At 37.1% G+C, this 12,295-nt stretch overlaps 1 protein-coding gene and 1 long non-coding RNA gene across 2 annotated transcripts; one reads left to right on the forward strand and one right to left on the reverse strand.

Moving 5' to 3' along the window:
- Positions 1-69: 69 nt before the first annotated feature.
- Positions 70-7,282, reverse strand: LOC119999386 (pleiotropic drug resistance protein 3-like). The gene is made up of 24 exons (XM_038846912.1): positions 7,126-7,282; positions 6,816-6,939; positions 6,619-6,704; positions 6,410-6,494; positions 6,039-6,198; positions 5,882-5,952; positions 5,662-5,715; positions 5,471-5,561; positions 5,092-5,393; positions 4,738-5,019; positions 4,335-4,648; positions 4,083-4,243; positions 3,895-3,998; positions 3,620-3,773; positions 3,403-3,525; positions 3,186-3,259; positions 2,768-3,100; positions 2,388-2,678; positions 1,978-2,061; positions 1,757-1,890; positions 1,446-1,673; positions 885-1,056; positions 507-761; positions 70-369 (listed from the first exon to the last, which is right to left on the reverse strand). The coding sequence occupies exons 1-24, from the start codon at positions 7,269-7,271 to the stop codon at positions 103-105; spliced, it is 4,095 nt and encodes a 1,364-aa protein (XP_038702840.1). The 5' UTR covers positions 7,272-7,282; the 3' UTR covers positions 70-102.
- Positions 7,283-9,625: 2,343 nt separating this feature from the next.
- LOC120000801 lies at positions 9,626-10,349 on the forward strand. Its single transcript, XR_005468660.1, has 3 exons — positions 9,626-10,028; positions 10,145-10,214; positions 10,293-10,349. It is a non-coding gene; the product is annotated as an uncharacterized LOC120000801 (long non-coding RNA).
- The last annotated feature ends 1,946 nt before the right edge of the window (positions 10,350-12,295 follow it).

Below are 12,295 nucleotides of genomic sequence, written 5' to 3' on the forward strand. Positions count from 1 at the left end.
TTTTGTTTCTACTAATTCCCAGTCGTCATTGAATCTGTGATTTGGTTACATTTTATGAATAGTCACACAGCATATTACGAAGAGATATTTTTTTTTTTTTTTTTATCTTGTATGGAAGTTCAACTTTGCTATGAAAAATGCGAAAAGATGAGCATAAGCGAGTGGAAATGCAATAAGAACAATTGCAGTGATAGGCAACTGGTGGTAGTGAAATCCATAGTAATCTTTTAAGAAAACTGCTACTGTTTTGGTTTCTTCAAACACTGAGATATATTTCTCTATATCTCCATATTGTGATGCAATCAAACCATTTAGTGCCCAAGACGTGGGAGTTAGATAATACAACCAGATCCACCATTTTGTAATGTGCTGTCAGTCAAAGAGGAACAATGTACATGTTCGTTAATTCAATCTCTGAACAAGAAAAAGGGTTTACTTTTCACAGTATGTATAGTATATAGGCTTTTAATTTCTTTCGTAGAGAAAGAGTAGTGGCTTGCTCTTACCGGTTGTGGAATCAAAAACCCTGAAAAAAGATTGAACGTGGTGAAGAAGACTGAGGACAGAGTTACTGCTAATGTGACATTTGGTGTCAGCGACACAAGAAGCATTCCCATATAGTTGAAAAACAGAAGTGAAGAGAATATTGAGTGCAAGTACCACAAAATCTTGTATGCTGATAGGTAATATCCAGTCATTGGATACACAATCAGCACAAATACTACAGCTTGAATAAATGAGTAAGGAATCTCGATTGTCGCCTGCAAAACACAAGTATGAAAATTTTCATCTCAAGTTAATTTATGAAGCATTATATTATATTATATGGCAGAAGGAGCATGCATGTTTGTTGCTAGTATTTGCTTAGCACCAGCAAACTTCACCTGTGCAAGTGAATAGGCCCATGGAGAGTACATCCCTGCCAACTTTTCCCGGTACATTACACTTCTCTCTGTCGCAACATACGGCAGCACTAAGTTGCAGTTTATTGTGCCCATAAAGAAAATAGAAGCATACATTGAGCCCAATATATTGAATAAATCTTGCTGGTTATCACTGGCAGGTAGATCAAAGAAAAAGAATTAAAATCTGCAGAATTGCCATTACAAATTTTATAAAGTATACCATTTCTTGCAAATATAAGGTGGAAGTGGGATCAAGAGATGACCGGTTATTATAATAGTCGATTTGACGGTCATCGTTGATTCTTAAGAACTATTAAAGACGTATTCAAAAAAAATCCCAACGGTCAAATTTGTTCTTTTGGAGATTTTTGGCATTGTTTTAGTTGTCATGAAGATTATTTTCAAAGCCACCTAGTTGAAATGAAGTGATTTATGCATCCCAAATGTAGTTTTTCTAGGAATCTCCTTCTTGGCATATTTTCTCTCTGCTTCATTGAAGAGAGAAGGTAGATTTATAACAAAGTTCAATAGAGAACTTACATTTTCTTTCCTTGCCTCCAATACAGTAAACCAAATAGCAAAGATGCCAGAAATGTGCACCCAATTCGGACCAAGTTGTACGAAGGGCTTCTCCAATAAGATAAGTGCTGTTTCCATAGGCAATATTTGAACTGTCTCCACCCATTTTGTGAAAATCGGCTTGGAAAATGCAGATCGCTCGACAGAGGATGTGGATTACTCAACTTTTGCATAAGCTCCATGTTATCCCTTTAGGAAAAAAAAATGATGCAGAGGAGACATCAGGAAGTTTGTAAAACAAACACAACATTGAATGCTATAGCTGATCTTACCGGTATAAAGGAGAGTTTCTGTATATTTTGGCGAAATCCACTCCTAGTTCAGCCTCTGAAGATTCTGAGGTAACTACTAACATCCATGTTGCTGGATTACAATTATTTTGAATTTTTGGCACTCCAGAGATACCCTGCAAGTGAAAGTAAAATTAATAAAAAATTGTTGGCTACAAGCAATTGATATTATAAATTTTATGGTAACTCTGATGCAAACAAACCTCAAAATATTCTATGACTGTTCTTGAACGTTGTCCCAATGGTCCGGAGTAGATTACATTCCCTCCAGGTTTAATGAGAATAAGCTGAATGTAATTTAAAAAAGTAGATCAGTAACTTCATATTTTATATTCAAGATTTAGGAACTTAACTTTGCAAACCACTGTATAAGATTCCTGTTAGTTACACATAAGTGGAGCTTCTAAGCAATTGGAAGAAACAAAGAATTTGAAAACTGAAGAGACTTCTTTAAGATCTTATTGTTTTTCTCAACAGTAATTTCGTTAGCTGGTTCTATATTATCTTAATCAGAAGTGTTCCCTCCTAGCATAAGAGTTTCCATAGTACTCAAACACCCAGTTCATCATCTGGCCAGTTCCATCTTAGATTAGTTCAAAAAAGAATGTTATACCTCATCAAATGATTCGAAAATGTCAATACTTGGTTGGTGGATGGTGCATGCAATTGTCCTTCCGATATCAGCTATATTCTTTATAGCTCTCATGACAATTGCAGCTGCTCTTGCATTCAAACTGGTTGTAGGCTCATCCATGAACATAATGGAGGGATTGGCTACCAGCTCCACAGCTATAGTAAGTCGCCTACGTTGTTCTGTCGAAAGGCCATTAACGCCAGGTGTGCCAACTAATGTGTCCTTAATTCCCTCAAGCTCAATGGTCTCAATTACTTTATTCACAAATTCCTGTCAGAAACACATTTGGACGGCATTAGAATACATTTATAGCTGTAGAAGGATTGATTCTAAGGTCTATAGTAAGTTTCAGGTCTTACAACTTTGGTTTTTGAGTTAATTTGAGGATCTAGACGTAGCCAGGCAGAGAACATAAGAGATTCTTCGACTGTGATTTGTGGTGAGTGTATGTCAGTTTGTTCACAGTAACCTGAAATCCTAGCAAACGTTTCTTGAGCTTTAGGGTATCCGTTGATTTTAATGTTCCCCTCGATATAGCCGGAGGTTTTCCTTCCTGCAAGAACATCCAAAAGGGTTGTTTTTCCGGCTCCGCTTACACCCATCAATGCTGTAAGCACACCAGGCATGAATACCCCTGTAACACCAGATAGAAGTTGCACTTTCTTTGAAGCAAACTTCCCTTCTCTCATTTTCTGAAAACAAATCAGAGGAGAAAGAGTTGATGTTGAATAATACATAGGCGTGGAATGAACACATCTGCAACAAATATATTATTACCAATGGGGATTCGACATAGTACTGCACATTCTCAAATGTTAAGGTGAAGGGTTCAAAAGGTAAGTCCATTGCCTCTGTTAAGAATATGAATCAATGATAACTATTTAGAAGGAATGAAAACTGACTGCATAAAGAACAAGTTTTCAAAAGGAAAACACCCAAAGGATAATGATAATTATTTACGAAATAGATTAACCTTTCTTGAATCCCTTATTACTGTTGGACTTGGAAGTAGATCTCCTAGACTTTTCTTCTACATTTGACTGATCAGAGGCATCTTCGTTTTGATGTTTTCGGGAAAGCTTGTCCTTGGAAATAATAGCATGACGTGATCCTGGACCTGAATGTACATTAGATAGAGGTGAATATATTTGTACCACTTAGTTTTATCCTACTTTAGCATACAAATTGCAAGAAATTAAGGGGAGCCTCACACTTTAAGAAAGTCAAGGCGAGGGCATAACCAAGGTTGAAAATTAAAGCAAATCCAAATAAGGCACCAATGGCTATCCAGAAATAATGTTCCTCAAAGTTTAGTCCATGGCTTTCCAATATTTCTTGCCCTATACTCTTGTTTGTGTCTAACAGCTGCAAATACAAGTGAACGGATAGCCTTAATGCTGCGTGATCATCTAAGTAAATCAATGCAAAATGGATATAAGCGTTGGAAGGATGGAAAATAAAGAAACTTCTAGGTTAAAAGACTCACCTTCTGCCATCGAGGAGCGTGAAATTCATTCACAGACAATGCTATTTCTCCGTATGACACAGGAGAAGCCCAGAAACCCCACTTCAACCAAGATGGCATTGAAGCTACCATAGGAATCACCGAGGCTTAGATTTTGGAATCATATTGATTAACTTAAGATGAAAGGGACGTGGTGTAGATAGCCTTACGTTTTACAATAATGAAACCACTGAACAATAAGAGCAAAAATACTGCACTATTACCAACAGCCGAAGAAGCAACTGGGGTTGGGAAGATTGAGGCCACGAGACGGAACAATGATAATGACATGAAGTGAAAGGAAAAAAATAGAATGCACTGGCAAAAGAACCTAAAATCACAGCACAAAATTTAAGCCAAGACATGAAACAATTTATGTGTCTTTTGGGTGTAATTGGTACTTAATATAGTTTTCTTTATACCTTGAGATCTCAGGGCTGTATCCAATGGCATAATAAGTGAGAGATGTCCAGATAAGAGATGTCATTAAGGAAAGAGGAATCTTCAGAATAGCAGACACAATCACGTAAATCCAAGACGGATAGAAATGCAACTCTTTCTGTTTGTAGAACACTGGAAGTCTTGCAACAGTCATTGACAACTCTGGTATTGCATTGAAAAAGAGAGCAGAGAGTGCAAAAAAGGAAGCACCCATGTAGTAGTTTCCATGAAGAACATCAATATCCATCTGAGTCCTCAAAAATGTTGTCATTGTGACAATTGCAACGACTATGAGCTGCAGAATAGACCAAAGCTTTAGAAAGTTCTAACTTCTTAGGGCTTGGACATTTCAATTTAACGAAGGCATTAAGTACAAGTCACAACCTGAATAGTTTTGAATACATGAATAAAAGAATTCCTCTTCATCAGAAGAAATTCTCTTGACATGCATGCTTTAAAGAGTTCCCATTTAGAAACAGAGTTCACATTGTAGGAAACAGCGCTCTGGTGGGTTTCAGATTTGTAATATGGTTCTGCGAGCTCCTTATCCAGCTTCTTTGCTAATCTTGTTTCCTTGAATTGTCTAGAAAACATATCAGCCGTGAAATAACTGTAAGGGAGTTCAGTATGGTACCAGTACTGCTCTTGATCTTTCTTTGAGATAACCTGCAAGGGTAAACCGGTAAAGTAGTTCAATATGAAGAACTAAAAGCATCAATATGAAAATGCTAAACGTACCTCATGAAGAAACTCTGCAAATGCTTTCCTCTCAGGGCACTTAAAGCCACAATTCTCCAAAAAAGCTGGAACATTTTCTCGCGGTCCATGATAGATGATCTTACCTTCAGCCATCAAAATAATGTCGTCGAAGAGATCGAAAGCTTCAGGTGCTGGCTGAAGAAGTGAAACCAGCACTGTGACATTTGAGATATGTGCTAGCTGCTGAATGCAAGAAACAATCTGAAATGCAGTGGAACTGTCTAGGCCATTTGTTATTTCATCCATAAACAAAGTATTTGTTGAACCTACAAGCATCTCTCCTGAAAAATTTGAGGAGAAATTTAATCATTACTTTTGCCAAGTATAATTAGCAATAGTTATTGCTGTGCATCATTACCTGTTGTTAGTCTCTTCTTCTGACCACCAGATATTCCTCTTCTGTTGGCACTGCCAACCATTGTGTCTGCACAAGTATCAAGTCCAAGAATCTGAGGAAGACAAGAAATCAAATGTGCCTGATTAAGGATTTCTAGAGATATGAATACAAAGAAGAATGATTTTCAATGAGGTTAGGATTAGGAAAATAACTCTTAAGATGCAGTCCGTTTGAAGGGTTCTCTCCAATTTGTTTGCAGAAATTGCCTATTAAAGAAGAACACCGTGGCAAAAAAAAAGTAAAAAGGCTCGACTTTCTAGATCAGTGCTATATATTTACTCATATATTCCTAGAAATGTTTGTTCAATTGGATTATCTTCTGCCACTCAAGACATCCCTTAAACACACAGCTTCAATGTTAGGTATATATACCTTCTTGAAAGTATGGACGCCTGGAAAAATTTCTGCCTCATTCTCTCTCCTACTGACCTCCAAAAGAATCTCTTCAAAAGGCAGAAAAAGAAATATATCTTTGGTTGATATGGTTGCCCACATGATAACTGTTAAGAGTGATTGGTCCAAAACCTACCTGCTAGGCTTCCAACACCCTGGCAACGTGCGGAAAAAGCAAGGGTTTCCCTCACAGTCATCTCGGGGATGTGTATGTCATCCTGGCTTATATAAACAGATGTTTTCTGGGGGACACACTCTTCTGGCTTGTGTCCATTGTAAGAAATTTCCCCTGTGACCTGATTGAAGAAGTGGCCATGCCAAAACAAAATTAGATGGAAGTTCCTCTACATTTCTATTTTCAATGAAAAATTTTCCATTTAGACTTCTCATTGTGAGTTTGTTTCCAGTAATTGAACTTGTGACCTCTATGCAACTTTAGCATTGAGTCACATGTTCATCTGTCTTCCCATTTTCTTCCTCTCTCTCAAATATAGAAAGCGGTAATACCTTGAGAGATTGGTTTAGATTTCTGGAGAGTGCTCTCAAAAGGGTGGTCTTACCACATCCTGGGGGACCAAGCAATAGAGTCATCCTGCAAGAATGATTAGTAGTCTGCATTTCTGGCTCAATTTTGACTTTAAAATGATGAACAATCCAATTGGTTTATATTACATATCAAAACTTGTCCCGAAAACATGATTCCACAGCTAGCCTACCTTCCTGGCTTTATGATACCACTAACATCTTTAAGAATCCTAATCTTGGCCATCCTTGACCTGGAATCCCATATCTTAGCGAAGATCTTCAATATAAAAAGAAAATGAATATATGGAAATAGATAATCTCATCATATCTGATTGTATAAAATAAAATGTTTCTTAAGTTCACTCTTGCTTTTAGAATTAACACTTACAGAAAGTGCGCTTTTAGCAGAATTCCACAGCGTAGGAATGGGCTTGCCATGAACAACCGTACACTCTGCCTCCACATTCAGGTTCTTATACCTCACCTCTACCGATGGAAATTTCACACCAACCCTAGGGAAAAGAACATCAAATCAATGCATCTATGAATGAATGAATGAAAAAATGACAAATAGCAGCAATTTATCGTTGGACAGAATGGTGAGCATTGCCTATATATATTTCTCACTCAGAAGTAGTAGAATTCTGCATACAATACTATATGATTTAGTGGATGGAGTTGTGGAAAATTCTGCTTACTTTTCTCTTCTTTTTCGAATATTCTGCGGCAATTCAAGACTATCCTCGTCAATATACTCGATACAATTCTGTAGGAAAGTATCACCACTTTCGAAAGCTCCAAGTTTTGTAACCTCCATAACCCGTTTTCCTGGTTGATCATCCATGTCTTTATTTGATAAAGCTGTGATCATCCTTTCAGAAGAAGTAGCCATTCCCTCAATTGTTAGCATTAGTGTTAGCAGGCGGCAGACTTGATGCCATGGGGATCTAATTTTGAAAGCTGCAAGTGCAATTAATGATGAATTTGTGGTTTAAGAAGAAATTTTCAAGGAGTTGAGTTGTTTAAAATGTGCTGGCTAGGTACAGCTCACACATGCATCATTATATTCCGAGGCAAACCTGGTTTAAAATGTGTAATGATGATTGTGTTCAAATAAAAAAAAATTTGCGACTATTGATCTTACCGGTGGAGAGGATTTCAATGTTGTGAATGTTGTCACATTTGGTTGGTTGGAAGCTTTCTATTTCTCTTAATTTCTTTCAAACCTGCTCTGTTTTTTCTACTTGTTTGTTGCTTTTGTTGAGTACGAGTTTGTGGTTTAATTCTTTGTTATAATTAAGTTTTGATTTGTCTACCGTGGATGGAGATGAACTCTATTCATTTCCTTCCGGCACTCACTACCACTTTTATGGGCTAAAATTTCGTCTACAAACATACTCAACAGGGCCCACGGCCTAAGTTCCATTGATAATTAGGCTCACAAGAGCTTTAGTCAAGCTTAGCAAGACTCATGAGAGTCTTGAGTCGAGCCCAACAGACCCACGGCCTGGACAGTCTACAACTATGTTGAATATATACGTTTAAGTGATTACAAATGCATGCTTGATCATATATATGTTGAATATATATGTTTAAAATGATACTAGTCCATATTATCATTTTACCATTGGAAGTGCAATTACCATTTTACCCTTTTATCAATATTACCACATTAACCTTGATTAAAATTATCAAAAAATACCACTCGCTTATTTCATTGAGTTGCATGCATGCAACCCGATCACCAACTTGGTCAATATTCATACTATTCATACGTCAGCAACTAATGGCATCATCGTGATACAATTGTGATCATATCGTAGCCGTGATTATTATGGTGGTGATTTAGTGGTCCAACATCGACGTGGTCCAACATCGACTGTACGAATTGGTACGATGAGTCAAAGTTTCCATGCACTCTCGATCAACCATTGTAACTTTACTAAACTTATTTAAATAACAATACATTTTTATAAACCAACTATGATCTCTCTGTATTACCATAATTTATATAAAATATTCATTCAATTAATATAATATTCTCCAATTAATGAAAACTATATTTTGGTTTCGTATTATACCCCCACGTATATTGTACGTATATGCGTATATGTGATGTATCTCTCAGGATGCTCCAAAGATGTTGGTATGGATCCGAAATCATCACCAACGCGTTCAGAGCAGCGAACAACTCGGAATAGAGCTTTGGAGTCGTCAGAAAGTTTAGTTTCAGTCGGGTCAAAAAGACCCAATTCAGGTCAAAGTCAGATATCCAGCATCCGGGGTTGTTTGGCCGAAAGTTGGTTGGGCTAGGTGCTCCTTAGCTCGGTGACGTGAATGGCCGTAACGGCATGCTGAACCATGGCCGGAGTTGGTCGGATCGGAGCTTTTCTCTTCACAGTGGCCGCGAGGTTCCAAGCATGATTCCAGTGGCTACGAGCGACGGTTTGAGGCAAGGTTAGTTGGGTTATGCTCGTGAGGGTCGGGAGAAGCTCTTTGGTAGGTCGGCCGTCTGAAACGGTGATCGGACAGCAAAGTTTGGTGGTTCGCCAGTGGTTTGCACGTGAAAGGAAGAAGAAAGAGCTTGGGTTCCTTTTGTAATTTTTCATTCTTCTTGTCTTTTATTAATTTTTACAAATACGAGAAAATACCATCATTGCCCCCACCTATTTAAACATATATCAAAATAACCAAGCTTTAATTTCACAGTTGCCACTCAATTATGAAGTTTCGAAAATACCCCCATCGCCTGTTTCATTTGCAAAATTACCAGCAATGTATTTACGATTATGCTATTTGACTTTTAATTAGTTTTTCTAATACGTTTAAGATTAGATTTCGGGTCCGATTTAAATCCGATTCACACCATTTTTAAACCGACACTTCCACAATCAAATTCCTCAATCTATTTATAGATTTTTTTTTTACATTCTTAATTACTTTTATTTTGATTCAGGTTTACTTTTCTGGATAGGGTATTACATCTAGTAAGGGCAATATGTCCATTCTCCACCAAAGGCTTCCTCGAGGAAGACTCTCTAGTAAGGGGATCCAATGAGGGCAATCTGTAAAACTGCGTACTTTATTTAAGCACCTTAGCCATCCGGACACCTCAAGCATCTGTATGGACGGCAACGCCAGACTTGCACTATTTTGAGGCCAAAATTGTAATACCCCGTTCAGAAAAACAATTGAGTTGATAAATAAAATAAGAAAAGAAAAATAATATAGGGATTTTATATGAAACATAATAAAATTGTAGGGTAAGAAATAAGTATCTCAAGGACTGAATTGAATATCAATAGAAATCTTGTGGTCAAAAATACAAAAGAAGAAATAATTGAGGAGTTAAAAAAAATATAAAATAATAAATAAAATAAGACTAAGAAATGTTGTCGGCAACCCTAGAGACAAAAGAAAAAAAAAATAAAACAAAGAAAAAAAAGAAGAAGAAGTTCGTGAGAGAGTGAGGAACCATGAGAGAGAAAGGGAGTTTGTGAAGAGAGAATGTGATTTTTGAAGGAGATAAAGGAGAAAGAAGATTGAATCAAGAGTTTGGAACTTCCATAGGCTTGAATTCCAAGATTTCTTCAAGATTGAGGTAAGATTTCCATGGGTTTCAAACTAAGGTTTATGGGTTTGGTTTGATTTCGTGAAATTGGGGTTTTGGGGGTAAATGCTTGATGATTAACCATAGATTATGTATATTGATTCTAGATTTGAGCTTGGTTCGAGATTGGGAGTTGGCCAAGAAGTGATTGAGTAAGGATTTGACAAATTGGTTAAGGTAAGTGCTTTATTGTGAAGTTATGTGTTGTAATTGATATTGTGGGAAGGGAATGAGTGGTACATGTGTATGGTTTAGGTTGGTTGAATTTGGAGACGTGATAACAAGGATTTGGGTGACTTGCTCAAACGAGGTAGGGATTTTCTTAATCCTCAATTTCAAAACACTATTAGCTACCCGAATCATGTTTAGATTCATTCGTTTTCACCTTATTGTTCAAGGGGGAACAAACCCTTTGTATGTATGTTATTGTGTATGAAATACAATTATTGTTGGGTGCTTGTGTTTGATGCATTTAACCATTTTGGCGCTCAATCTTCTATCGAGTGGTCAGTAATCTTGACATGTATTTTGAATGAAATTGCGCGAGATTTATGTTTTGCATAGTTTGTATGTGACATGATATGCATTAGTTGCATGATATGTATTAATTGCATGGTGTTGGAGATATGGGGAAATGACTCGTAACTAGAGAACTGTGCGGCGGCTCTAGTGGGGTCTTATGTGATTGCTCGGTACTAGAGAACTACGTGGCGGCTCTAGTGGGGCTTTATGTGATTGTCAGATACTAGAAAACTACGTAGCGGTGCTAGTGTGGCATTATGAGATTGGTATGGTAACATTGTGATGATGCTTGAGAATTCATTGGGAGGTGGGAGGTATGGTGAGACTGACCGAGTGCATTATTTGATTCATCATGGCATTTTGATGCATTGTTATACTTTTATTCTTATCCAGCCATTATCCCTTCATTCATGCTTTCTTTTGTTATCCCTACTGGGCCTCCAGTTCACTGTTTTATTTTTCCCTCCCTGGTGAGATAGGTACCAGTTTCGGTGCCCCGACTACGGATCAGCGAGGTGACGCATGATGTGGTTGGTTTGGATTTGTGGTCTAGAGTGGTGTTTTTATTAGTTGGTGTGATATGTGGTACTTGTTTAATGTTTTATGGAGAAGTATTGGATATTTTAGTGTTTTGGATATGTTATGTGTTAAAAGAATGTTAAATATATGTTATTTGACGGATCTGGATGGTTATGGCCTGAGTCCCTGGTTGACTGAATTGTTGGATCGGAGTTACCATTATTTGGTGTTTTATGATGTGTTTGAGATTGAATGTCATGGTGGGAATTTGTTTAGTTTGATATATTTGATTCATGAAGCATTCTCCGAAATATGGGGAGATGCTGTCAGATTTTAGTTTAAATTTTATTGTGTTTAAATTGTGAGTTGATTTAGTTTTGAATTCTTATATAGGTGGCAGTACGTGGGTGTACACAAGTGTTGTCAATAAATCACGTTATTGGGACGGGGCGTGACCAAAATAGCAAAAATTTGCTCCACACTCAACATATCCTTTTGCAAGAACGTCAAATTTTCATGGCCCCCCACTCCAATGACTTGTGCAATGTGAGTCTTGTTTGGCATAATCCCAACAATGTCGTTAATCTCTAACTGTCTTTGAACATGTGGGTTAATTTTCCGATTGCATAGAAAATATCTTGACTGCCTGGGACTCAATACATGATTGTGATGATCCTTGAACGAAGTAATCTCCCATTTACCTTCACAAGATAATCGAGCTTTTAACCGAGCCTTGCATCCATCTTTTTGGGTCGAATGATGATTTATGACATTCTTGGCCTGACTAATTAACCTACCTTATCATCTACAAGTAAAAGTACAATATCATATCAGTGAAATAACTAATAAATTCAACCATCGAAAATAATTTACATATTCTATTTATTTAAAACACACCTGCTCTACAACAAATAAATATCAAATATTTGCACATGCCATCTTTGTCCTTATTTGATGTTCTACGCTTCACAGAAAATCCATTCACCTCCCTAAATCTCTTGTAGAAATCAAACATTTCCTCCTCACCTTCAAATAACATTCCACGCACAGGCATAGTATCTTTAAAGTATTCTTCCACACTACCCTAATGAGTACCAACAATATCAAGGCTCTGGTAGTTGATATCAATAACTTCCTTATCTCTGAAATTACTGTTTTGCTCATTATCCAAATTCTCGTGCCTGAAACATATTCAATGAAATGATAAACTCCATTGA

This window comes from Tripterygium wilfordii, chromosome 6 (assembly GCF_013401445.1).
Source record: "Tripterygium wilfordii isolate XIE 37 chromosome 6, ASM1340144v1, whole genome shotgun sequence".
NCBI lineage: Eukaryota > Viridiplantae > Streptophyta > Magnoliopsida > Celastrales > Celastraceae > Tripterygium > Tripterygium wilfordii.

What these genes read in the sequence shown, in the direction of transcription:
- LOC119999386 (XM_038846912.1), bottom strand. Translation starts at nt 7,271, where the DNA reads ATGGATGATCAACCAGGAAAACGGGTTATGGAGGTTACAAAACTTGGA. An exon ending in GGTATCATAAAGCCAGGAAG is followed by an intron (nt 6,495 to 6,618) that starts GTAGGCTAGCTG and finishes TCATTCTTGCAG; the next exon opens with GATGACTCTATTGCTTGGTC. An exon ending in TACAGCCCTGAGATCTCAAG is followed by an intron (nt 4,244 to 4,334) that starts GTATAAAGAAAA and finishes CTGTGATTTTAG; the next exon opens with GTTCTTTTGCCAGTGCATTC.